We start from the raw sequence: 25,934 nt of genomic DNA, 5'->3' as shown, positions 1-25,934 counted from the left end.
CCCTAACGGGACCGGTAATTACCGGGAGTTTTGAGAAACGACCCGCAGGTTTGAGTTAGCGGGATGTCCGGGATATCCAGGTCTCGAGCTGGCGGGATGTGCCCAGGTTGGCAAGGGCATGAGTTAGCGGGATGCCCTGGATATCCAGGTTTTGAGCTGGCGGGAACTGCCCAAGTTGGCAAGGGCTTGAATAAGCGGGATGCTCAGGATAGCGAGGTTCTGAGTTAGTGGGATGTCCAAGCTTGAGATAGCTTGAAGCTCCTCTTTTCTTAACGGGATGCCGAGTTACGCCCATTTCGACTTAAACATTGGGATGTGTGTGATCCCGAGGGAGAGCCTGATTGGTTGAACACTATAATGTCCTCAGTCTATAGTAGGGATCTTGCCACTCATAAAGGAGTAAAATGATACATTGTAAGTTGTGGAAGTTACCCTTTATTGTTTATCAGATCAAGTTCTCAAATTCTAATATCTTGCAGATATGTATTCCATAAAAAAGGCGCACACAGAGGGGCACCAAATCACAGTTTACCACTCCCTCTCAAAAAATTCCTGGCTAGCACCTTTAACGATCATAATTGAAAAAAAACTTTTTAATAGATAAAATTTAGGCTCCCTTATCAAACGAGGCTCTAGGCGGAAAGACACCACCCCTTGTTCTGTTTATAGCGAGATCTTTGTATTACGATACTGTTGTCCAAGTCGGAGGGAATAGGGGTCTACCCCAGGTAAATAAGTGGTCCAATCTTTCCTCGTTCATCCGACAGGAAAAGACATTTCCGGCGGTCTATTCTATGCTTGCATTTATACCAGGCGTATAACTTATGCAGAGGCGGGCCCGGTCCCCCCTTCTAGCAGTCAAAAATACAGTAAATGTATGAGACATTATCTAAAACACAAGAGACAATGCCTTGAAATGAAATGGCCTTTTGGGCCCCCTCCTGTTAAAAATCCTGCCTACGCCGCTGTTATGACTATACCCCAGTGTTTCAGAAGTAGTTATTATCTTGCTGGTGGAAGCAAGATAATGAGTACGCACACCAGCAGAGAGAGGCTGTCCGGTGGTTGATGTAAAAACAACTAATAGCCGTTCGAGTAAACACTCCAGTAAACCATGTTAAAAACTACAAATACTAGCGGAAAGGCAGCCCTGCTGAACTTGTCAATGTTGCTGTCGTTGGGTAAACCTTTTTCGTCACTGCTTGCCATTTCTTTTAGACTGTTATGCAGATTTTGCGCTGCTGGCTCAACGGTCTCCACGCATTTCACCTCTATTTCCTCTGATTTGACTCCCGGTTGCGTGTTTTCGTTCTTCCCTGCTAGCTTGCGCAAGTTCTCAAGCATCGGGACTCTCGTTAACAAGCCTTTTATTCCTTTTTCCTGGATTAGAAACAACATTTACTGATGACAAGTGAAGACTCGCGTCTATAAGTATTGAGGATTTTCGGTGCACTTGTGGGTACTTATTTTTTACAAATAAGGATAAATAGCTAGGTTCAGCCTTATTTAATCCAAACATGATAGTAGTTCAGAAGTCAGAATGATAAAATCAAAATGTGAATATGAAATAAGGGATTAGGAACACAAATATCTCACCAAGTTTCAATGAATATTCTACACATGTTTTCAGGGCGAGCTTTTACAAGAATTACTTTAAAGAATTTATCTTGGAATTATCATTTTTAGAATCATACAAATTTTAATTCTGTTTGGTGTTGTTAAGCAACAACATCAACAATTTTTATTATTTAATAATAGAAGGGAAAAAAATCTTTGCTGAAAAAAGATGAAAATATAACATTGAGATAACATTAACACGGTCAATAAGCGATCTGACCAGAGCAAAATTGGTTTAGCCAAACAGCATTTTGAGAACTATATGAAATGTCCGAGCGGTCGTGTGTCCCAAGTAGAAAAATGTCGATCTATTGAAGCTTCCAATTCTCGATGATAGCCCCGTTTTTCGTTTGCATGTGTATGTGCTCAGACTAACTCTAAACACTACCTTTTTCTCCTTTTCTTTCTTCTTGCTGCCTCCGTATTTACTGATGACGAAGACAGTCATGCACTCAATCAGCACCAAGAAGACAAGAGTGAATGACACCATGAGGTACCAGTCTAGAGCCTTGGGGTAACTCACTCTCGGCATGGAGGCGTTCACTGCTCCCAACAAAAACATGATGGTTAGAACTGTGGTGATGCCGAGAGCCATGCGATCGCCCATATTGTCCTTGTCCATCCAGAATACGATCCAGCTCAGGACGACGACAAAGATACTCGGTATGTAGACTTGTATCAAAAAGTAGCCGAGACGACGCTGGAAAGTGAACTCTACTTGGATGATGGAGAAGTTACCTAAGGTTGTAAGGCAAAGACCTCTTAGAAATTGTGATCCTAGGCATTCTCTTATAATATACTTGAATTAGGTGATTCATACATTATGTCCATTATGTCCACATGGACATCTTTCGAAACGAAACCGTACATTCAGATACTGATAAACGGTTGTGAGAGTGAGCGCACGCGCTGAAATCATACCAACAAATCATAATGTCTAAATCGTTTAGAAAACGAGAGTTCCTGCCTATTCAAAGCTTCATCCACGAAAAAAGAAGGAAAACACCCTGTGTTCAAAGCAAAACCTCCTTCTCCTGCAATAATAATCAACAGGGCCGTAGCAGGGGGTGGGGCACTGGGTGGATGAGCCCCCCCCCAACATGTTAGAAAATTATAAGGAAATGCCCAGTAGGGGCCCAATATTTTCTTATCGTTTCTGTATTGTGCCCCCAATCTTACGTGGCCTGCTACGGCCCTGAACACACACACACCTATTTTGATTACCTAGGTCATAGTGCTCTACGTATTCCACTTCTATTATCGACGTCAATGCAAACTGAGCCAGATTCCTATTCCTGACATCCACGCTGCTGCTCATCGGGGGTCTCCACCGATACTTGATGTCCTGCGTTGTGTAGCTGTCTAGTGAGCGAGAATGAAGCAAGGTTAACCCATTTTTTGGTTTTAACAAAAACACGTTTTTTAACAAAAGACGGAAACTGCAAGCTTTACTAATACCTCGAAGTTAAGACATTACATTTAATAAAAAATTATGGAACACAACTCAAATACTCACAACTGCCGATTTTCAGATGGCACTTCTGTTCATCCATGGGGAACTTGTGGAGATTCAGTTCGCATTCGGCTGTGATAATGGTCCTTCGAGCCGGAATAAAAAAAAACAAAATTGGCCAATACAAGTTAATATATTATCATTATCAGACTGAGACATTAAAGTGGGGTCAAATAATATCCACGACATACTATAATCTATGTCGCGTGCTAGCCTATTCGAATTTGTTTTCGACCAATACTAATCCTGTGGCGCACAAATTAACGTGGAGCACTGGATCTGCTTGCAAGGCTAGGAGGCTATGATTATATCTACCAACAGAAGCGCAGCCGAGTAATATTCCCAAAGGAAATACATAGGGGCAGGGCCGTAGCAGGGGGTGGGGCACTAGTGGGGCACGTAGCAGGGGGTGGGGCACTAGTGGGGCACGTAGCAGGGGGTGGGGCACGTGTCCCCCAATATTCTTAAAAAAATATAAGGAAATGACCAGTAGGGGCGTGGCTGTGCCCCCCATTGCTTTCAATATTTCTGTATCGCCCCCCCCAATAATTCGAGGTCTGCTACGGCTATAAGCAATAAGGGGAGTTTAGAAACCATCACTACTCTGCCATAAACCTCGTCGCCGTTCAGATGAATGACCAGAGGTAAGACTTCTGAAATGGACGCGCGAAATAGTTCGGGTGCATCTTCAGGTGTAGACTTACATTCTGCTATAGACCACGTCCCCATTCGGATGAATCGTGACCATGCTGTTGATATCCGCGTCAGCGTCGGTAAGGCTGGATTTGCGCGCATTGTAGCAGAAGGGGTCTGGTCTCCACATCCGGGAAATCTCGTCACCTTTGAGTATCACGCTGTGATTAACGCGATTCGCCAGACGCTCGTCCTTCCAGAACTGACGGAAATAGCCAAAAAATTTGTATTCCTGGAGGATTAGGAAAAGTTAGAATAATGTATTATGACTACAGGGCATATAGATTATAACACAAACACAGCGCAATTCACAAAAGTCATTAGTTTTTTTTTTGTATATTTGAAGATGACGACATAGAGATCTCACACTAAGAGTAATAGTGGAAACTGAAAGTCAAAACAGCAAATAGTCAATGCTATTTTCTAATTTATTTGGGTGTTACAGGCCCTTACCCAAGGGGGGGGGGGGGTGCAGGGGGTGGGAACGCACCCCACACATACAACGGACTAAAGTCAACTTTTTTGGTTCTTAATAGACGTGTTATTTGTAGAAAAAACTAAAAATCATAAGCTAGATCATTCTGTTATGTAGCCAAATCCGAAGGCATGCTGCAAAGGCATAAAAAAAATCCCTTTTTGTTCTTTCGGAGGTGGTTAGATTTTTATCAGAGAACTCCCTCCCTCCCCCTCCCCGCCGGAAAAATTAGGTCCATTTTTTCGGATTTCGCACCCCCCCCCCCCTAAGAAAAATTATCACACGCACTTTATTGGGCTATCAATTCATAGTGCTCGACGAGCGCTAACGTAACCACCTTGACAGTTTTTGGAATTGAACCAATTTTTTTCAAGAGAAGCTTGAGTGGACATCATAGTACGATCGAATCCTGTTAGTTATGAAGTTTGCGTCAATAAACGGTGTGATTCTTGCATGCTAATAGGCTAACTCTCTTAGAACATTATTCTGGTGGCAACGATAGCGCCCGCCGCACTATAAGGTGGCAATAATTAAATGCTAACCATGTTTGCTTCCTCGATGTTCCCAAACGAGCTGACGTAAATAGACAAATCCACAACGACAGGCGGGCCTGTAGATTGAAAGTACAGTAAAATAACAGGGTTATAGTAGGGGCTGAGGCACTGGGGGTACGTGGTGCGGTTTACCCTAAAAAAATTATAAGGAAATTACCAGTAGGGGCGTGGCTGTGACCCAAATATTTTTGTATCTTTTACCCAATATTTTGAGGCCTCTTATAGCTCTGAATAAAGAGACCTCAGATAGAGAGACGCTCATAGAACTTGTTCTGAAAGCTTTTACATGTTTCTGCATTTGGTAATGGTCTTACCATCAGTGTGAGGTCTTTGTGACTTGTCATAATCGGTGAACAGAACGGACATCAAGTCACACTTTCCACTGACACTGTAATCAGATGAATCTGTCACGTAACAATAGCTGACGAATAGACGCCATATTGAAAATTACCCAGAAGGCCCTGGGGATGAGGTTCGACCCAGACATGTCACGCAACAGGTTAATGAAGATCAATGATTCTTGGTAATTTCCTGTCTTAAAAATACATGATTTAATTGCTATTTTCTAATGTATTCTATTTCTATTACAAAATGTTCTGCCCTTTGGTCATTATTTTCTTTCCTTAGCTACATAAAAGCAAAGCGATGGGATATGTATTTTGTTGTTTTACGCTTTTACAAACCTTCTCGTTGGTATTGCATTTGTGAAAGTCAAAAAAATATATTTTGCCGAGATTCAAATGCGAAATAAATAGCATGCCACTGCTTAAGTAGTAGAATCTTTCCTCGTTTCCACAAGTTTAAACTTTACAGTCAAGCCTTGTTTTTTGTCTCTGCAATGAAATATACTGGGCAATCTTGTTAGATTAGCTTTATATGTCTCTAGAATTCTATTGAGATAAGGACTGTCCCACATATACGAATATGGGTTTTTTAAATTAAAATTAAAAATTAAAATATGTTTGTTATTTCCATATGCTTTGTCAAACGATAGACCTGTAGACTGTTAGTTGATTGATCTTAGAAATTGGCACAATAAAAATATTAGTGGCGTTGATAGTAGGGCGTGGCTAGAATATTTTCTGCTACGTGTACTTACGAGAAGGCATCATAGCAACTGTTTTCATGGGGTACGTTTGTTATATTGTTAGGCGAGTAATTAAAATGTGTCTTATTAGAGTACATATACAGAGGCAGATATGGCCACCAGAAAAGCCATAAACTCCAACTAGGCTACTCACCAGACGAAAAGACAACATAGCAGCACTATCGGACCCGAGCGACGAAACATGGCGACACTTTTTCCACCGCATCAGCAGTCTCTTCTTTGGCCCCTAGTGAACAGAAAAAAAAAATGCAGCAGAATTTATGGGATACAATCTAGACACGGTGAACCAATAGGAAAGCATAAACTTCAACATCAGGCTCGTTCTAAGATTAGCTTAGTTATCATCGAAAAGGCATGTATTGTTGAAGTACAATTGTGGTCATGGAGTTGCAAAATTGATTGAATACGGTGTTCAAATTATTTCAATGAGTTCTGCTTTACTGAAATTGGGCTGCAATGTGGTTTGGTAGTAATAAAGCTAATTATGGCCCATTTTGACCATAAATGTCAAATTAATTCGCAGTAACTAATAAGATGATAAACGCCAAACACGAAAAGACTTTTTGTTGCTGCAGGGGATCAAATAGGCTCGATTCAATGCCGGAGCCATGCGTGCATAAAGAACAAAACATCGTCTGGACAGAAAGGGTATCCTTACCAGCTTTAAGAGTTGTGATTTACAGGAAGCGTTTGCGTGATTGAGATGTTCTTGTAAAACCACTTTCAAAAATAAAACCACTAAAAGCCTTCACTCCTCATTGTTCACTTTCACTCTTCATTGTTAATTTTTTTCTTACTTGGTTCTATCCATTTTATGTGTTTCTCTCTCGTTATATCTTAGCTTTATGTAGTCTGTGGCATCCACGAAAAACGTAAGCTATATAACAACGGCTTGAAAAATGACAAGAATGTTCCTAACAGGTGTAAACAGATTTGCTCGCACCTTACACACCCTTCGCCCTGATGTGAGTGCCATATCACTAAACGAATCTGCGGGTTTTAATTCCAAACGAAATTGACTATTTAGTCCCTTTATAAAAAAAAAGGTGAAGTACTTGTTATGTATTGCCTTGCCACTGTATTCGGGTATTGTAGCGTCGGTTAGACCTACCCGACACAACGAATTCTTTACCAGTCTATTTGAAAACTATATCGGCACCTCAAATCAAGGTTGGTTAACAGATTAAGAATATTAGCGATCGATTCAGATAAGCACTTTATGTTTGATTTTCAAATATTGGCAGATAGAACTCTAGATTGCGAATTCTTATACAGGAGGTGACAGGATGCAGAAATGTTTTGCTCCACTCATCATGTATTATTATCTGGAGTGAAAGGGGGTTTATCGAACAGCAACATTTCCCCTTCCCACACCCTCCCCTTTAGCAGAGGGGGGATATTTAGAGCCGTAGCATGCGGTGGGCACGTGACCCCTCCTAAAAAAGGGAAAGGACGTGGCTGTGTCCCAAATATCCCAATAATTTTCTTAATGTTTCTCTATCGCACCCTCCCCCCCTTAGATATTTCGAGGCCTGCTACAGCTCTGATGTCACCCCCTCCCCTCCCCTCCCATAATAATCCTAAGGCTTGCTCTCTGGGGCATATTAGCTAGGAAAAAGGGAGAATGCAAGTACGAAACGAATCAATAGTACCTGTTTCAGCGGTATATTTTATTTTATCTAATCATATTCTGTTGTGCGACTTCTCCGTTTTACCCATGGTGCAATGTTGGAGTGAAGTCCGGATTTGATGTACATTTACATCTCTACCTTATAAATAGAGCGCGAGCTTTTTTGAAGTGGTTTATTTATAGCCATTTTGGTTGTAGGGTTTTGCCGCGCCGCTGTACTGATAGTAATGATAGTAATGATATGCTAATTAGCTCACGTTACTAGCTCTTGTACTTGACGTTATCTGGATTCATCATTTATTTTGCAGTATTAGCAGTTCGGTTCGATCTCGCCTACCTTTCATTAAATTCTAATTTGCGATTTGATGGAGCCATTTGAAGATTTTTATGTTTTCTTGCCTTTTCTCATCAGCGCCATGTTTTGAAGTTTTTTCTTCTTAGAATTAATAATAGAGCAAACAGTCAATCTAAAAATTGACAGACCTTTAGACTAGCTTTGAAAACTACTTATTTTCAGCGGTAACCGCAAATTAGTTTTAGTGTAAATGTTTTTAGGAGATTGAAAGGAAGGTTGTAGTGCAGCGTAACGAGAAAGGACTAGGCCTTTCTACAAACTAGAATGCCTTCTGTCTTTGTAGCTGCACTTGTTTCCATAATCGATCCCTCCATAGTCACATGCTTGTGCAAGTGACTTGTGTTTAACATTTTGATAGAGAGGTTTGGGATTTAAGATAGCGAAAGGGGTGATTGTTACGCACTGGCCAAAGGCAAGCGGCTGCTTTCTTCTGTTCATCAAGGCATCATGTTTTACAAAAAAGTGCCATAGCTTAGAAAACTATAGACAGCTAGCAAGAGGTTACTGGAAACTAAAGACAAGTGTTTTAGGGTGTAGTTTATTATTGGGCCATCTTTTTAAAGGGCGGGGCAAGCGAAATGAAAGACTCGGTATAGTAAGTAGCAGTCATATACCTATTCGTAATTAGATTTGTTAAACAAAATGTCTTCAAATTTTATGACACCCAAGATGAGATAAGCATATCTAGACCGTGCTTGTGTGTGTCCTGTGTCCTGCTTTTCTTTATAGGGTGCTTTCAATTTTTATTTGTGCGAAAACGTGCAAAAAATATATAATGATTTTCTATATATAACAATTTTTAGGGTGTACTCGTGCCATGCTGTGGCACTAACTCCTATGACTGACAAGAGGTTTTCAGTATTTTTAATAAAAAAATCTTTGTTTGAGATATTCGCATATATGTGAACATGTGTAAGCAGGCGCGTTAATATCTCTCTTGATAGATGTTTTCTCGGACTACTAATGTATACATGTTTAAGGTACCGAATAAACAATTGTAATTGATTGATTGATTGGCAAGGGTTGGTGCGCAGGGTGCGCGCGCAACTCCCCTCTTTTTGGCCGCCATTTGTCATTGGGTCAGTTCTTATTGAAGGATTTTGAAGTACAGCCCTTTTTCCATATGATACCTATGACTGCGCACCCCCTAAGTATAATCTGGGAACGCGTCTAGTAAGGTGATTTTCTTCAAGTTTAAATAAAGATATAGTTAAAATTGAAATAAAGATATAGATAAAATTGAAATGAAGATATAGATAAAATTAAAATAAAGATAGATAAATAAAGATATGAACAATAACAGTAATACTAGTTAGACTAAGATTATTATAGGTAAGCATTTATCTTTTCACTCCGATATGAGGTTTATTGAATTTGAATTTTAAAGTTGAATTTAATTTAGATAAAAGAACTTGTTTAATCGAACGTTATGAAAGCCACCTTATTAAAGTTTAGTGGCAGCAGAACTGCAATTTTATTAAAATATGAAATGTTACAAGAGCATATTAAAGTTTGTTTATTGTCATCAACATAGGAGGGCCTTCCGCAGATTCTTCTTTGTTGATCGTTTCGATAAATATCTTTTTGCGATACGCTATCGTTAGCTTTTAATTTGAACTTCTTGTTCTTTTTAAGTAACTTTATTAAGAACTGTTGCAAATTTTGAAAGCGATTTGTTTTCAGAGGTAGAATGTACGTCCAACAATTGTATTATTTCTATAACTGTGATGTATTGAAATATTAATAATTGATGGTTGAGCAGGGTATACTAATTTCAATTTATAGCATATACACAACGACTTGGTTTGAAGATAAGGTTGAATTCGTTTTGGTTGCATTTCTGTGAAAGCTTTACTCGGACGTTTTGTTGTCGTCATGGCTTGGCGGGTTTGCTCATTAGAGAATAACATGACAGAGTGTCGGCATGCATAAAGTTAAGATCGCAAATTCGAGATAAGACTGAATCTAATATTCGTTAACTTGACCAAACGCTTTGATCAGTGAAGCAAGACACACCTACATCGAAGGTAAGAAAACCTGATGAAGTATATCTAGCCTCTCGATCCACCTTAAGAGTGGAGTTTTCTTAGGATGGCCGCTAACATACTATCTATAAAAAGTACATTTTCTGATTTTAAGATAATCATGCAATTGCAAACTAACAACTCAATCTTGAGTTTTGCTTGTGTGCACGTCGAGGAAAACAGTTACACATTTTATTATTGTAATTAGATTTCAGGTACCTTTGAAATAATCTATATAAAAGATGGTCCCCAGTATGTCCTGTCCGCGGTATGAACTTTTCTGATTGATGGATTTAGGGGTTTCATTGAATGCAAAGGTGTACGGACGCTGTTTTTATCGCAGAGTTTCACAAGCTGTCAAACATTGAATACGTCTGTGTTTCTAATAATCCAGTGATGATAAACGGTTATGAAAACCTCCTCACTCATTCTAAGTGGACTTAAAGTACAAAGCGTCTTATTGACAGATGTTACAAACTCCTACTTGATCGTTACGGTCGCAAGTACAGACGAGTTCAACTTTAATAAAAATCTCTGGTGTAGCAAATTAGTTGAAAGCGAAACAAAAAAATACTTTCGATTACTCTCTCAGGAAAATATTCGCTGACTGCCACTATCTGAAAAACTCTCGTTTAAAATTCCGGTCAGATCTCAAAGTAAACCGCGCGACAATTTGTAACAATCTCCACAAAATAAAAAAGAGTTAATGACTAAAACGCAAGCACAGAAAGTGTTTGCATGCCATTACGAAAATCATCTTATGATTAACGTTCAATTTATTCAATTTTCAAACGAAAAAAAAATGGACGCTCCTCAACAATAACTGACCCAATGAAGGAGCTTTAAGGCATTTGAACATCCGGTTGTTGGCCAATCTCTTTTCATAACCCATCTACCGCCCTTGAAGTTAGTTAATCTAAGTAAGCGTGCAAGCTTTTGAAACCGCAATTATACGGCGGGACAAAACCTACTGGTATTTTTTTCTATAAAAAAGGCCTGTTTATTAAGAATCCAGTTCGGATTGCTTTTAGAAAGGCTGTTGCCTGAGAATCATAGAAGATAAAATGATTGAAAAACGAAAATCCACATAAAAAATCAAAAGCAGGTGGTCTATGCAGAGAACGAGCCCGCGGGAGATAAAAAAAAAAGCCACGCAATAACAGACTCACCTCGAAATCCTTAAAACAAGAGAATTTGTCTTTTGTACTTTTAGTGCTCCATCATAATGACAACATACCGTTTATATAAAAAGAGCCCCAAGCTATCCCACAATGCATTGCGATTTTGTCAACTTTTTCAGATAATGTCTCTAGCTAAGTAATACTAGCTCACCGATCCGGTACGAGTGCTGCGTTGTAATTTGTTAGTGATCAGTAGGACTAGCTTACCGATCCGGTTTGAGTGCTGCGTTGTAATTTGTTAGTGATCAGTAGGACTAGCTTACCGATCCGGTTTGAGTGCTGCGTTGTAATTTGTTAGTGATCAGTAGGACTAGCTTACCGATCCGGTTTGAGTGCTGCGTTGTAATTTGTTAGTGATCAGTAGGACTAGCCTACCGATCCGGTTTGAGTGCTGCGTTGTAATTTGTTAGTGATCAGTAGGACTAGCTTACCGATCCGGTTTGAGGGCTGCGTTGTAATTTGTTAGTGATCAGTAGGACTAGCTTACCGATCCGGTTTGAGGGCTGCGTTGTAATTTGTTAGTGATCAGTAGGACTAGCTTACCGATCCGGTTTGAGGGCTGCGTTGTAATTTGTTAGTGATCAGTAGGACTAGCCTACCGATCCGGTTTGAGGGTTGCGTTGTAATTTGTTAGTGATCAGTAGGACTAGCTTACCGATCCGGTTTGAGTGCTGCGTTGTAATTTGTTAGTGATCAGTAGGACTAGCTTACCGATCCGGTTTGAGGGCTGCGTTGTAATTTGTTAGTGATCAGTAGGACTAGCTTACCGATCCGGTTTGAGGGCTGCGTTGTAATTTGTTAGTGATCAGTAGGACTAGCTTACCGATCCGGTTTGAGTGCTGCGTTGTAATTTGTTAGTGATCAGTAGGACTAGCTTACCGATCCGGTTTGAGGGCTGCGTTGTAATTTGTTAGTGATCAGTAGGACTAGCTTACCGATCCGGTTTGAGTGCTGCGTTGTAATTTGTTAGTGATCAGTAGGACTAGCTTACCGATCCGGTTTGAGGGCTGCGTTGTAATTTGTTAGTGATCAGTAGGACTAGCTTACCGATCCGGTTTGAGGGCTGCGTTGTAATTTGTTAGTGATCAGTAGGACTAGCTTACCGATCCGGTTTGAGTGCTGCGTTGTAATTTTTTAGTGATCAGTAGGACTAGCTTACCGATCCGGTTTGAGGGCTGCGTTGTAATTTGTTAGTGATCAGTAGGACTAGCTTACCGATCCGGTTTGAGGGCTGCGTTGTAATTTGTTAGTGATCAGTAGGACTAGCTTACCGATCCGGTTTGAGTGCTGCGTTGTAATTTGTTAGTGATCAGTAAGACTAGCTTACCGATCCGGTTTGAGGGCTGCGTTGTAATTTGTTAGTGATCAGTAGGCCCGACACTAGTAGCCTCCCTCACAGGCGTTTTAAGGCAGGCGTCGCTCGCTCCCCATCCCCGAGGCTTAATTTCTAGCTGAGCTTCTACGGTCACTTCTCGTGTGTTTTTTTGTATAGTAAATTTATTCAATAATTCTCTTCTAAACGTAGAAAAGTTTAAAATAAAAACGGTTGGATATCGAGCAATAGCTAATTAGAGGAATTATTTTGAAACGCTCTCTCCTCTTTGGAAAAAAAACCTTTGCTGTTATTGTGCCATCAAACGTGCGTGGGTGTGTATCGAAATCTAGCATCAATTATAAGTCTCTTTTATATCCTTCCCAAGTTTTGTCAATTCAAATTTATTACAAATTTTTATAGATGAAGCCTGGAACTAAACACAAAGTTATAAAATGTAAAGGGATATTTCGAAGAACTAAGGGTGTAGGATGTAAAAAATTAAGAATTTGTGGCGCAGTTGAATATGTAAATCTCAAAAGAGATCGCCAAGTGATGACTAAAAAGACTAAAAGACTGTAATGCTTCCCTTTTCAGAGGCATTTTCCTAATATTATGCTCTTTAGAAGTGACGCCTCAAATACCAATAGAAAAAGAAGCTTTGGAAATAGCTTTAAAAGCAGTACTTTAAAAGTAGCATGTCCTGGATGCACAATGTGGACACAAGGTGGTTAAATGTGATCTAAATACCTGCCAACCCCTAGCAGCGGCGTAGCCCGGATTTTTAACAGGAGTTGGCCCAAAAGGCCCTTTCAAGGCATTTTCTCCTGTATTTTAGATAATGTCTCCTACATTTACGGTATTTTTGGCTGCTAGAAGGGGGGGGGGGGGGGCATGGCCCCCTAGTCCACCCCCTTTTTTTTTTAGAAAAAAACCTTAAAAAAACCTTTGAGTTTTGCTAAAAGATGTATGTGTTTTTATTTTGACACTTATTATACAGTTACAGACTGAGCACTATGCCTTTAATCGAAGCGTCTTGGTTTCACGTCTCAGGTTAATTAGTAACTGCTGAATTGTATGATATTGCATTTTTTCTGCAAAGATATTCGTACTTTTATTGTTGTTGGGTACCCTGTGATGAAGCGAAAGAAAATTATATATTTGATATATATTTAGATATTTGTGGCCGGTATGATTTAATGATTTACAACGCCAACTTACAATATCTGCAATCATTTGCACGTCATAACTTGAATACAAACCATAAGAATTGTAGAGTTTCGTGGCTTAAATCCAAATTCTACTTCAAAAACAACTTGACTGAATAAAATTTGGTCATAAACCGCGAGATTTGAGGTAAAACCGGGAGACTGGGAGATTTGATAAAAAACCGGGAGTCTCCCGGCAAAACCGGGAGAGTTGGCAGGTATAAAACTCAATCTCCTGACTTCGTCATTTAGCTCGTTTTATTCATGTTTATCATGAGTAAATAATTGAATACTAGCTGATGACGATTAAATCCTTCAATGTAGTATTTATCTTACCTGAGAATATCGAGTATTTTACACAGATGTTTAGAGTACGAACCAAGGCGAAATGGAACCCTCCGGTGTCGAACAGACTAGCAGGCGTCACACACAAGTCCATTAGTGATTAAACTTTCAGCTAGCAGAAGGGCCATTCTAGCAAACTGTCAACCTTTTTGTCGGATCTAATTAATCCTTTGTATTCATGGCAGAGTTACGTCTGAAAATAAATAAATAATAAATAATTTTTTTTAAGAGAATGTACATTTGAATATCTTTACATGTTGAAGAGGGACATTATGAATAGGAAGACATGATAATCTGAAATACAATTCGAGAAATCTGAAAAATGTCAAAACCATTTGACAGTAAAAATATGACTTGAAAGGGCCCTAGTAAAGCTTGACGAGATCAGGTTTATTTTAGTAAACAATATGAATAGATTAAAGAAGATTTTGAGGACACAAAAAATCTAATAATTAGTTTTAATAACCAATTTACACACTTCATCACAACACATTTCAAACTTACAACCCTCTCCGTCCTTATTTGACAAAATTATCATAATAAATCACACCTTTTTTTACTTGTACTGTGAAATGGGATTACTTTGAGTCCTGAGTATTTACTGTATGTTTCCCTGTTATACCCTACAACAAGCCTTCAAGCGTTTATTGTTGTTTCTCCTAAAGACAAATGGCATAAATTCAGATTTTGCACTTACAGTAATTATGTATCTAGTTTCAATTGTCAATTTTTACCTTTCAATCAGCGTGTATATAAAAAACCAAACCACTATAGGGTGAATTATTCTGTCTTAACCAACGAACATGTACTCTTTGTTTTATTTTGCTCCAGGTTACATTTTACATTCTTAGAAGCTGGCTTCTTTCTCACGAAAGGCATTTTAGTAAACAAAGTACAATAATATTAAAATTATAAAATTATAGACCTAAGAAAACATTTGGTTTAGATGTAAGCTGCTGTTATCTGGTTTATCAAAATCATTATCTGGTCTTTGGTTTACATGGTCACGATGAGATAATCTGATTTTTTATTGAGTTTTTCCACATTGCGGTCGAAAATTCCAATTAACGTTGCCAGCGCTCATTACCATGAAATATTTTCAAATTGATAGATGTCCTTCGCTTTCTTTGCTGATCAGGTCAAGATAACAGAACACACAAACTGTCCGTTTAATTCAAGTTCTTTTTTTATTGGTTTCACCATCTACACCACAGCAAGTCAGCAAAAAGAACAAAGGCTTACGGGGAAAGGGAACGTGCTTTAATGGTTATACTTGCATAATAAACACACAGAAACCCTAATCACCTCAATACTATTTAGGCCCACCTCTCCAACAACACTGTCATTTAGGGGTTGAAGGCTTTGGGATCAACATCATGGCTAACGGAGTGCAAATGTGGCTGGCTTTGCTGTGGAGTTTATTTCTAAGGTAAGAATACCTATAATACATTAAGTGCCACATGGATATTCTAAGAAAAAAAAGAAATTATGAGCCTTATTTATTTTTCCTTTCATCTCATCTTAATTTTGTCTGTAGGGGTAAATTCAAAACGCTTGAAATGCACGATTGAGGGTCGCAGCTTGAATTGGGATGTTCCTAGCGAGTCTCCGGCTTATCAAATGCTATACGCATGAAGCGTCATAAGAAAATGCTTTATTTTTGAAATGACTAGAACGCCCTTATGAATCCAAACATTTTATTATTAGTTATTTCAATAAACTCAATGCTACCCTAATTTCAGTTCTACATTTCACAACTCCACAAAATGTCTGCATATGACCATTATGTTATCAAACTGAACAACACTGCGGCAAGTTCTAATCAACTGAAGACCTAGTACTGGAATGATAATAAGCTACTTCGAGGCTTGATTAGAGGATCACTCAACTCCAGAGGGATTGATGGAATTATCAAATATTTAGATGTTTTTGTTATCACGTTGGTGGTTAGGGGATCTGGCGGAGAAACCATATGAGAAAATTAAGAAGATTCAAGAAAATAAAGCCAGCACTCTACGTTAGGTGAAACGCTTATACTTTTATTAGATGGTAAGGCTTGCAAACAGCTGTTGCATACTTAATACGAAAATAATAAATACGAAAAAAAATGGCTCACACAACTCAAGTATTTGAAGGTCTGTTATATACAAACTTGCGGAAAATATTCCTTAGCTTCTATATTGTTTATTCATTCCACCCTTCGATTCAAACATACTTAGAAGTCGCACTGTATTAGAGAAGCGGATGTGAAAGTCTTCATCTCTTGATCCAGAGTATAATGTAGCTTGCCAAATGATTTCAGTGCTTCCTGAATATTTACGATACTAGGGATCAAGGATATTTTCGCGTAATCAAGCTAACGTGGTCAGATTTGAAACTAAATTTTTTCTGTACTTCATATTTTACGTTTATCAGTTTCTTTCGTTTCTTTGTTTTTTTTAATTATATAGTCTTTTCTTTTTCATAGTCCACAACATTTGGCAGTAAGATAATATCCGGGTAATATGGGGGTTTTGTGGAATTTGATCGCGAAAGCGAGGCAATGCCAGGTTGACACTGTTTTATAGACCGTTTTCATATTGTTGCGCGCGCATCCAAAATACCACAGACCAGCGGGCCACAGCTGATCTATAATGGCGTACAAAGTGGAGTTCACAGACGAAGCTCTAGAAAAACCTGCCAGAGAGTGCTTCTTTTGCAGAGTTTTGGCGCTAGAGTCAAATTCACCTTTGTCCGCATCATTTGGGATCAGCTATGGCCCCCTAGTCTGTGGCATTTTGGACGCGCGCGCAACATTGTGAAAAACGGTATATCGAACATTTTAAGCCCTTTAACTAGGATAAATACCTTTGAGCTTTTCTGGAGCACTGAAAAAGTTAAAAAGGCGTCATTCTTTTTTTTTTGCAGCGTGAATGCGGAGAGTGCACTGACGTCCGCGCTATTTGCTGGGTATGATAAGGCGCAGAGACCGGACGCAGAAGGTAAGAGATTGGCGTTCGGAAACAAACACGCCATTTGTTCTGAATTGAAGAAAAGTGATTGGAGGAAAAATGAGCCGCGGCGCTTATTCCATGTCCCAGTTAAGGCACTCATAATAATAATAATGATAATATTAAAATATTAATGATGATGATGATTATAAAAGCGTTCATACCAATTATTTAGGCATGTCTATGTTTTTTATTTAGGGCCAGCAGTGGTCGTGGACTTGTCTATCTACGTCAGCTCATTTGGGAATATCGAAGAAGCAAACATGGTAAGGCTCTTTGAGCCATCCGACAGTTCAGTGATGGCGATCTCTGTTGTTATTGTTGTCTCCAATCCTTCTTGGTGGACAGCCATGCGACACTTATGACTGACGCTAGACGGCAACCCAAATGAATAGAGTTATTTCAAGTTGCATACTCCTTGTTACCTAATAAAGATACTCTAATACTAGTGCATTAATGTATACAGCACAAAAATACCATCTTTCCTTTTGTTGTTCTTTGTAGGAATACAAATTATTCGGATATTTCCGTCAGTTCTGGAAGGATGAGAGATTGGCGAATCGCCTTAATAAAAGTGTAGTTCTTAAGGGAGATGAGATCACTAAAATGTGGAGGCCAGATCCGTTTTGCTATAATGCGCGGGAGTCGAGTCTCACTGCCTCCGATGACGATATCAACAGCATGATGACTATTCACCCGAACGGTGATGTGGTCTATAGCAGAATGTAAGTACCATATATAAAGAAGACGTACATTTTTCAATTTATCGTCATCAGAAGATTAGAAACCTCTTCGTTTCTCATTGCGTTGCTCCTTCCTCCTATAACAGCATGTCTAAGAAACAATGTTTTGATAATTTTGTCATTTCTATCACTGCTCGAGTGAAACGGAGAAATAGGCATTAGTACAAGCGACATTCGTACATCCCTCTAAAAGTGTCTTTGAAATGGTGTATTTTTTAATTTTCCGGCTCGAAGGACCATTATAACGGCTGAATGTGAGATGAAACTGCACGACTTCCCTATGGACGAGCAGCAGTGTCACTTGAAACTTGGGAGCTGTAAGTACCAGTTTCATATCACTGAATGTGACAACTGAGTACCAAGGAGTTTATGAGCGGTCACGGAGTTAGCCTGTCTGCCGGCGGTAAATGATGTTTTATTGAGCCAAATCGATCCCTCGGAAGCCCCCTCGGGCGAGCGAAAAAGGACGGAGAAACGAAAAAGATATTTTTCCTGTTCCTGTTACCATTATCCCGCATGTCCGCCGGACAGTGCGTAACAGCCTCAACTCAAAGATGGCGATGATTAGAGTTTATTTGTAAAGATTTATTAAACACCATCCAACATCTGAAGGCAGAATACCCTGAGAATTAAAAGCTCACCAAAAATCTAATGGAAATTTTGATTACATTTTATGGAATCTATCCTTGATTTGAATCTCCTGTTTTATTCTAGATCTGACTCTGAAAATTCTCTTGGATATGTTCGTTCGTGTGTCATACAATGTGACACTCTCATGCCATATAGGCCACTAACTGCAGCAAATAAAAAAAATACAATACAAGTGTTTATCTAAATGTGACAGCTTGACGAGGATGTCAACGCAAATCTCTCTGCAGATAGTTACAGCACCAAGAATATCGTGTATAGATGGCAGTCTCCCCTGGGTGTCACGGTCAGAAATAAGAACCTCGCGCAGTTCATCTTCACGTACCTCGAACTCAGCGAATACGAAGAAATCTATGGGATGATGGGTAAGGATGACTTATTTACTTTACTACGCCTCAGCGGTCTTCATGGGGCATTGATATACCACTAAATACGCGGGATGATTCCCTTCTTCAATGGGTACACACGGTCATCTTTTTGTTGGAAATTGCAGGTGACCGCTTAAAAAGGTAAGTCATTTCATGAAAGCAAAAAAAAAAACACTCGTACATACAAATGTTAATAAGGGTCTGTACAACGATAGAGGCTCGACTACAATTCTTGAAAATATTATCCAGATCGCTAAAAATAACGCGTCTCACTCGCAGGTAACTACTCGATCCTTCAAGTCGACTTCGCTTTCAAGCGGCGCTTGGGCTATTTCTTGATTCAAGTCTACGCACCTGACATTTTCGTAGTACTATTAAGCTGGATCGTGTTTTGGATGGACAAAGACGACATGGGGAACCGTATGGCTCTTGGTATCACCACCATACTCACAATTATGTTCTTGCTCGGGTCCGTCAACGCCGCCATGCCGAGAGTGAGTTACCCGAAGGCTTTAGACTGGTACCTCATGGTGTCGTTTAGTCTCGTTTTCCTGGTGCTGATAGAGTGCATGATCGTATTCGTCATCAGCAAGTATAAAAACGATAGAAGAAAAAGAAGAATCTCAAAGGTAAGAGAAAATTAGAATTAAAGGCAGCTCTTCGAAGCTCCATGAGGTCGGTACCTAAAACAAGAATTGCTTATTATTGTTATTAAAGAATTTTTAATTTGTGCCAAAATCGTTTTTGGTCCATCAGTGAGATATATTAGGAGTCTCTCTTATTTCTGTTATTTACGTGGACTTTTGATAAGCCATGCGTAGTGAGTGTTTGGAAAATAAAAAACAGTTTTTATTTGCCAGGCACAAATAATAACTTAACGATGATTGTTGATACAGTTGATGCAATCATGTCTAATTTTGCACTAAGACTATAGTCAAACTCTTCCTGAACGCCTGATCCTCTCTATTTTCAGTTTATTAACGAGATAGTAGAGGAGTATAGTGCTTAGCGTTAAAATTTGACGTTTGTAATACATACAGATATACTGTACTGTGGCCTAAAAACGCTGAAAGATTGGCAAGTTACCAAACGTACAAAAACCCTCTTATGTTTCGCGCCCAACAGATTCTCAACTCGGGTAACAGCACAAAGAGAGTGCCGTGGCTGGACAGCCTTCGCAAGCGCGAGACAAACGGGAATGCACGGGCAATGGAAAAATCCGAGCTTCTGGAGATGAATCCCAGTGTTCAACACGACGAATCAAATGTGCCAACACCCCCCAAGCCACGCCTGTCAATCAACGACTTGACAGGCAGCCATGAGGAGGAGCTTCATGACAGCGACGTTGACAAGTTTGCGAGGATAGTGTTCCCAATGGTGTTCATCGTCTTTAATATTCTTTACTGGTGTATCTACCTGAAAGTGTTCTGAAATAGGAAGACGCCTGCATGAGGACTTCCTGTATCGGATATTACTGGTCATGTGAACATGAGGACTTCCTGTATCGGATATTACTGGTCATGTGACCATGAGGACTTCCTGTATCGGATATTACTGGTCATGTGACCATGAGGACTTCCTGTATCGGATATTACTGGTCATGTGACCATGAGGACTTCCTGTATCGGATATTACTGGTCATGTGACCATGAGGACTTCCTGTATCGGATATTACTGGTCATGTGACCATGAGGACTTCCTGTATCGGATATTACTGGTCATGTGACCATGAGGACTTCCTGTATCGGATACTAATGGTCAAGTGACCTTGAATTGGATACCACATCTGAGATGTGAATAAAAGTAGCGAAAAAGACACAAGCATAGAATAATGCATGACAAAGTAAATGGACTGTTTCTGGGCTGGAAAGGAGGACAGTAATATTTGATTCGCGATATTGCTCGAATCTCTGCTTCTGTCAGCTGCCTGTCTGGTAAAATGGAGGAATTTGTTGAAGGACATCGATCTGCGGAACAGAAAGGAAATAGCAAATAGACGGGCTGGTATCATGTATAGCATGTAGCATGTAGCATGGAGCATGTAGCATGGAGTAACTGGTATCATGTATAGCATGTACCGGAGAAAGCCCCTATCTAGAGCTAAAAAATATTTGGAAACCGCTCCGAGACAAAGTACTTTAAAGAGTTGACGAACTTAGGGGTGATGTTGATTTGGAACGAGTGAAGTAAACGAGAAGGCTGATTAATACTAAACATGAACCTGGATTTGCAGGGAAGAAGATTCGTTCAAAAATAAAAATAAATGATAGAAAAACTAAAATATTAAATGGTCTTGCATGAAACATAAAGAAAACTTTCCACATCTTCTTGTAATAGACAAAATATGGTATAAAAGAATTGAAAGGAAAGTCCTTTTTTTCTAGAGTTAACTGCTAAGTTCCGCAGTCATATATATCATTAAAAAATAAACATCATTAAAATAAATGATTTTTGACGACCGCGAGTACATGAGCTGGCGGACATTTTGGACACAGCGGCATAAGAATTATCTGGGTCTTATCAAAGTTCTCTTCGCTTTTTGTCTACAGTATACGACAGTTCCGTATCACTTCATATTAAGATTGCTCTCGACTACAGATTTACTTATGCATATAAGATGCACAGAAAAGGCTAAACATTTTCAAATTTTATTGATATATATGTTTTTTTTTCGTTTGCACATAGTGGTAGTAGTTCCGTAGCAGCGGTTATAGTTCCGTATTACTGAAAAATTATGTCGTCTGGTACGCGTTTTTTCATTTGAGAAATCAATAAAAACGTATTTACTGAATAACATATCACATCCCTTCCTTTATGCTCAAAATTAATGTATAAAAACTTAACTACGCTATACCGCAGGTTAACAAACCACAATCGTCAATACGCTTTCGCTCGCGTGTCGCTAACAAATCCATATTGCAAGAAACAAAACAATCTGGTAGAATTCTTCCAAAATAAATGCCACAACCCACACAAGTACTGAAATTTGTTAATTTTCGTGATGGAGAGCTCAACAAAAAGCCGTTTTTATTTACAAAATCAAAATGTGAATGCAACGGCCGCCAATGCGTACTTTTAGAAGTTCTGAAATAACAATCCCATATCCCTTTTTAAGTTAGCCAGCTAATGATTTAACTATGGTTAATCTTGGCCGTTTTATTTAATAATCCTATCATATTGATATATCAATCACAGTTTCAATAATTATTTTACTATAGAATTTATTATTTTTTCGAGCGCTAAGTAATATCAAGGAGGTTGTCTTTAAAATGAAGTTCTTTATTCAGCCGAATGACTGAAATAAAAGGCCCACATAATAAAAATTAACCGTTTAGAATGACCATTACTAGGAATGAATTGATAATTGAGAACGGGAAAATCAAATCAATCCTTTTCGCGAATCCTTTTCGCGGCTTTATATCTGCAGTCAAACCCAAATATACATCACTATGAGGGCACCCCAAATTTCGATGATCGATGACGTTGTCGTGACGCGGTCAGTTGTGCAGTAAACGCCGCTCCCCTGGGGGGGGGGGGGGGGGGGAGGGGGTTCTTCAGAGTAAAAGTGATAGGGATGCTTGTCGAAAAATACCTCTAAATATACCCACACACCAAAACTTGCTACCCAAAAAAAATTCCCCAGAGGCCCTTGAAAATCCTAATTCTAAGGGAAAAGCCTATTTTTTCGCGGATTCAACTACAAAAAAAGCCCGATTTTGACCCCTAAAAAATACGACGAGCATCCCTATCAGGTGACATGGGAAGAATTCCCCCCCCCCCCCCCCCGGGCGCCGCTCGTTAAGCAACAAATATGAAAATCGCTTCGAAAAAACGATACTTTCTGAACAAACTATTGGATGAAATAACCTGGTTTTATATCTCAGGAAAGGTTAATAGTTTTGTATCATTTATGTAGTTGGATTGTTCAAATCGACAATATTCGAGGCAAAAAGATAAAAACAAAACAAATGCTGAGTGATACGGAACTAGGACTGCTGTGAAACTGGTTATCATACTGTACCAGAGGACTTTATCGCAAAATCTCATGTTTTCAAAACACAAATTGTTTTCAATTTGGGGCGGTTTGAGCAATACGAGCTGCGATTGCCAATAAAACATAAGACGAACCTTAAGCCGGGTTAAGTAGAACATATAACCGATAAAGATCACTGACATAAGTAAGAAGACAATTACACGATCCATCTAAACGTGTCATACAGCATGGCGAATCGAGGGCATGTCATTTAATAACCCACTCTACACGCCAGAACTGTTTCATTATACAAAGCTACGCACAACCACAAATCACTATTTTCTTGTTAATTGTTTGTGTCATGCACATATCAAGTAAAGGAAGATCGTCTTTTAGTGACCCACGAACAGTTACAGGGGATTAACGGATAACATTATATATTAATAATCTGTGTGTTACACGCTGGGTGCAACAGCGTACAACGACTCATTTACATAGCCGTCTATTTATTGCTAATCATAACCGAACGGGGGAATTTCGCGAATTACTCGTGGTGCAGATGATCAATTATTTCGACTGGTGGTTGCAAACCATCGGGCGATTTTCGTCAAGCGGCCGCTAGCGCCAAACCATGTGTGTTGGCCCTCTTTCATTACATATAACTATGTGAGCGGAAAGTAGCGTTTCCTTCGCATCTCTGGGTAAAGGTGAGGCAGAATTTGTTACCTTTTTTTAAATCATATAATCACTTCTTGATTTGTTCAATCACGTAACCTTCGCATGATAGTAAGTATTTTTGTGATACAAAGGGGTACAAGAAAATTTCAACTCCAAATACCTTTTCTTATACATTTAAAGTCATCGGCTTGGTTGATACTCACTTTTAAAAATCACTCTAAATAAAATCTTTAAAAAATTGAAGACGCCCGCAACACTCATAAGTTACATTGTAACTCTTTGAACTTATTGTTTTTTATTTACAAAGATCTTCTTTTACTCAGCACGACCCTTTTCACGAGTTACAATGATTCATGCAAATGCAAATTTTAAAAATTTAGTTGTGGGACTTTTCTTGAATGGATTTTTCTTTTCGATGTAATGAATAAGTCATGATTTTTTTTTAAAGAAACCTGTCTGAGTGTTTTATTGAGTACATCTTCTCGGCGCAAACCAATAATGTGAAATTGATTGGGTGCCAGTTACGTGTCTAGATGGTTTGTTAGGGAAAGCATCTCTTCGACCGGAAGCAAAACCCATTCAGAAATGTTGCGGTCCATCTACGGTCTCCAGGGGCTCTTTATTCTCTTTAACAAATTCATATCCAGAACAACAATTCATGTACCTGCGGAAACGTGTTTAATTGAATTATGGCGATGTACAAATTGAATAAACCAGCATTTGAAAAAAAAAATACTAAAATTCCAATTGGGTAATATTGAGCTTTTTCAATATTCTATTTTCATAAAGAATGCAAATATATATGACAGGCCGTCACTTGTTTTGTCAAAAAAAAAAAGAAAATCAGATGCATGTATCTCATTTTTTTAAAGATTTTGAATAAAATTGTCTAAAATTCTCGGTCCAAGAAATTGAAAACGAAGATGTAAAAATATCAATTAATGAAACATGTTTACCAAAACAACGGTGGTCCCACGCAATGTTAGGGCCCGAGTATTTTTACCCCCCCCCCCCCCCACCAAAAAGAAGAGAAAAAAGAAAAGAAATAACGTGTAGACCAAAATCTTTAGAGAAAGGCTCATTTCAGAGAAACAAAAATCTAAAAATACAAATGACATCGAGCATAAATTAAGTAAGTTACCTTTTCTTCCGATGTCATACGGTCGATCCCAAAATAAACAACAACAATGCTCGCGGTGTTCGCAGTTGACTTTAGTGGGACTGGACCGAGCACCGTTGACGCCTGCCTGAAAACGCCAGGAAGGCTAGCCAATAAGAGCGTAGCGGTCCCTTTCTTTCCTACACTCACCGGAACCTGGAGAACTAGCTGTCAACCACGAACGTGCCAAGCGGTAAACTTATAAGAGTGAAAACGTCACATATCACGTGACCACCTGGTTGCATCACCCATGACACCCACGTGACACCCACGTGACACCTACATGACACCTACATGACACCTACATGACACCTACATGACACCTACATGACACCTACATGACACCTACATGACACCCACATGACACCCACATGACACCCACATGACACCCACATGACACCCACATGACACCTACATGACACCTACATGACACCTACATGACACCTACATGACACCTACATGACACCTACATGACACCTAACAAGTTTGGATGGCATACGATGTTTCTTTTATGAGATATCAGATAGGTTATTACAAATGTGGCAGGTTATTACAAATGTGGCCTCAACAAACCGCCCCAAAAGCTTGTGTACGCGCTATTCCCAAACGAGACAAGGATTTCGGATTCGCCGAGGTCGCGCAAAAACGACGAATTTGGCAGTAAGGTCTGAAGGGAAGCTAATCCCTCATACGAGTGGTTCTTGTAATAAAGATAAAATCATACATTATTATTACGAATTATGTTTCCAAGAAAAAAATATCTAACGTTTATCGGCTCACCTGTTGGTGACGTAATCACAGCGGTCAGCGGTCTTATCATCGAGACCTCGACTCCAGCTCATTACATTCTCGTTGAAACGTTTCATAATAAAGGATATACATGAAATGTATAATAGCAACCTACGGAGGTATATGAGAACTGTGAAATTTTAAGACCTGAAAATTACCCTTCCCTTTTCAACAAATATTGATATTGTAAAGTTTCTCTTTAGTACCTGGCTCCCTGTGTTAAAATTTGTGATAGTTTCTAAGCTTTACTGATAATAGACATATATGGTGGTAAATGAGTTTGTCAACGATTTTATACTTATTTTCTATTAACGAGATCAACCCCCCCCCCCCCCCGCTAAATACAGGAAGGTAGCAGGGGGAGGGGTACCCTGGGTACCAGAGGCTCCGAACTTCGCTAGAGCCGCAAAGCGGCGTCAACGACTGAGTGGTTTCTGTATGAACGGCTGAACGACTGAACGTTTCTGTATGGTGCCCCCTTCCCCAATTATTCGAGGCCTGCTATGGCTATGATGCAACAAAAGCATACAACGAGACCCCCTCCGAAACACGTTAAAATGGCATATTTCGT

General features: G+C 39.3%; 2 protein-coding genes across 4 annotated transcripts; one reads left to right on the top strand and one right to left on the bottom strand.

Annotated features, from left to right (window-relative positions):
- Nucleotides 1-415: 415 nt before the first annotated feature.
- On the bottom strand, nt 416-24,642 carry LOC5509787 (gamma-aminobutyric acid receptor alpha-like). Of its 2 annotated transcripts, none has more exons than XM_048729584.1 (10): nt 24,557-24,642; nt 14,007-14,208; nt 6,094-6,186; nt 5,167-5,240; nt 4,841-4,908; nt 3,835-4,055; nt 3,134-3,216; nt 2,842-2,979; nt 2,006-2,355; nt 416-1,380 (listed from the first exon to the last, which is right to left on the bottom strand). In XM_048729584.1, the coding sequence occupies exons 3-10, from the start codon at nt 6,141-6,143 to the stop codon at nt 1,081-1,083; spliced, it is 1,284 nt and encodes a 427-aa protein (XP_048585541.1). In that variant the 5' UTR covers nt 6,144-6,186; nt 14,007-14,208; nt 24,557-24,642; the 3' UTR covers nt 416-1,080. The 2 variants fall into 2 exon arrangements, with proteins under 2 accessions (XP_048585541.1, XP_032234690.2); XM_032378799.2 differs by lacking the exon at nt 24,557-24,642 and adding an exon at nt 14,566-14,670.
- LOC5509788 (gamma-aminobutyric acid receptor subunit beta) lies at nt 9,743-22,087 on the top strand. Of its 2 annotated transcripts, none has more exons than XM_032378797.2 (9): nt 9,743-9,972; nt 15,336-15,444; nt 16,923-16,996; nt 17,204-17,271; nt 17,510-17,730; nt 17,983-18,065; nt 18,627-18,761; nt 19,044-19,393; nt 19,890-22,087. In XM_032378797.2, the coding sequence occupies exons 2-9, from the start codon at nt 15,392-15,394 to the stop codon at nt 20,193-20,195; spliced, it is 1,290 nt and encodes a 429-aa protein (XP_032234688.2). In that variant the 5' UTR covers nt 9,743-9,972; nt 15,336-15,391; the 3' UTR covers nt 20,196-22,087. The 2 variants fall into 2 exon arrangements, with proteins under 2 accessions (XP_032234688.2, XP_032234689.2); XM_032378798.2 differs by lacking the exon at nt 9,743-9,972 and adding an exon at nt 15,967-16,064 and having other exon boundaries at nt 15,088-15,444.
- Nucleotides 24,643-25,934: the final 1,292 nt, after the last annotated feature.

This window comes from Nematostella vectensis, chromosome 1 (assembly GCF_932526225.1).
Source record: "Nematostella vectensis chromosome 1, jaNemVect1.1, whole genome shotgun sequence".
In the NCBI taxonomy this organism is placed as follows: Eukaryota; Metazoa; Cnidaria; class Anthozoa; order Actiniaria; family Edwardsiidae; genus Nematostella; species Nematostella vectensis.
This window is presented reverse-complemented; position numbering and strand designations above follow the sequence as displayed.

Bases quoted from the DNA above. Each gene is read 5' to 3' on its own strand.
- LOC5509787 (XM_048729584.1), bottom strand. From the start codon at position 6,143: ATGTTTCGTCGCTCGGGTCCGATAGTGCTGCTATGTTGTCTTTTCGTC. The intron at 2,356-2,841 runs GTAATCAAAATA...TTACAACCTTAG, and splicing joins CGTAGAGCACTATGACCTAG to GTAACTTCTCCATCATCCAA. The intron at 1,381-2,005 runs GTAGTGTTTAGA...TTTCTAATCCAG, and splicing joins AGAAAGAAAAGGAGAAAAAG to GAAAAAGGAATAAAAGGCTT.
- LOC5509788 (XM_032378797.2), top strand. From the start codon at position 15,392: ATGGCTAACGGAGTGCAAATGTGGCTGGCTTTGCTGTGGAGTTTATTT. The intron at 15,445-16,922 runs GTAAGAATACCT...TTTTTTTTGCAG, and splicing joins CTGTGGAGTTTATTTCTAAG to CGTGAATGCGGAGAGTGCAC. The intron at 17,731-17,982 runs GTAAGTACCATA...TCCGGCTCGAAG, and splicing joins GATGTGGTCTATAGCAGAAT to GACCATTATAACGGCTGAAT.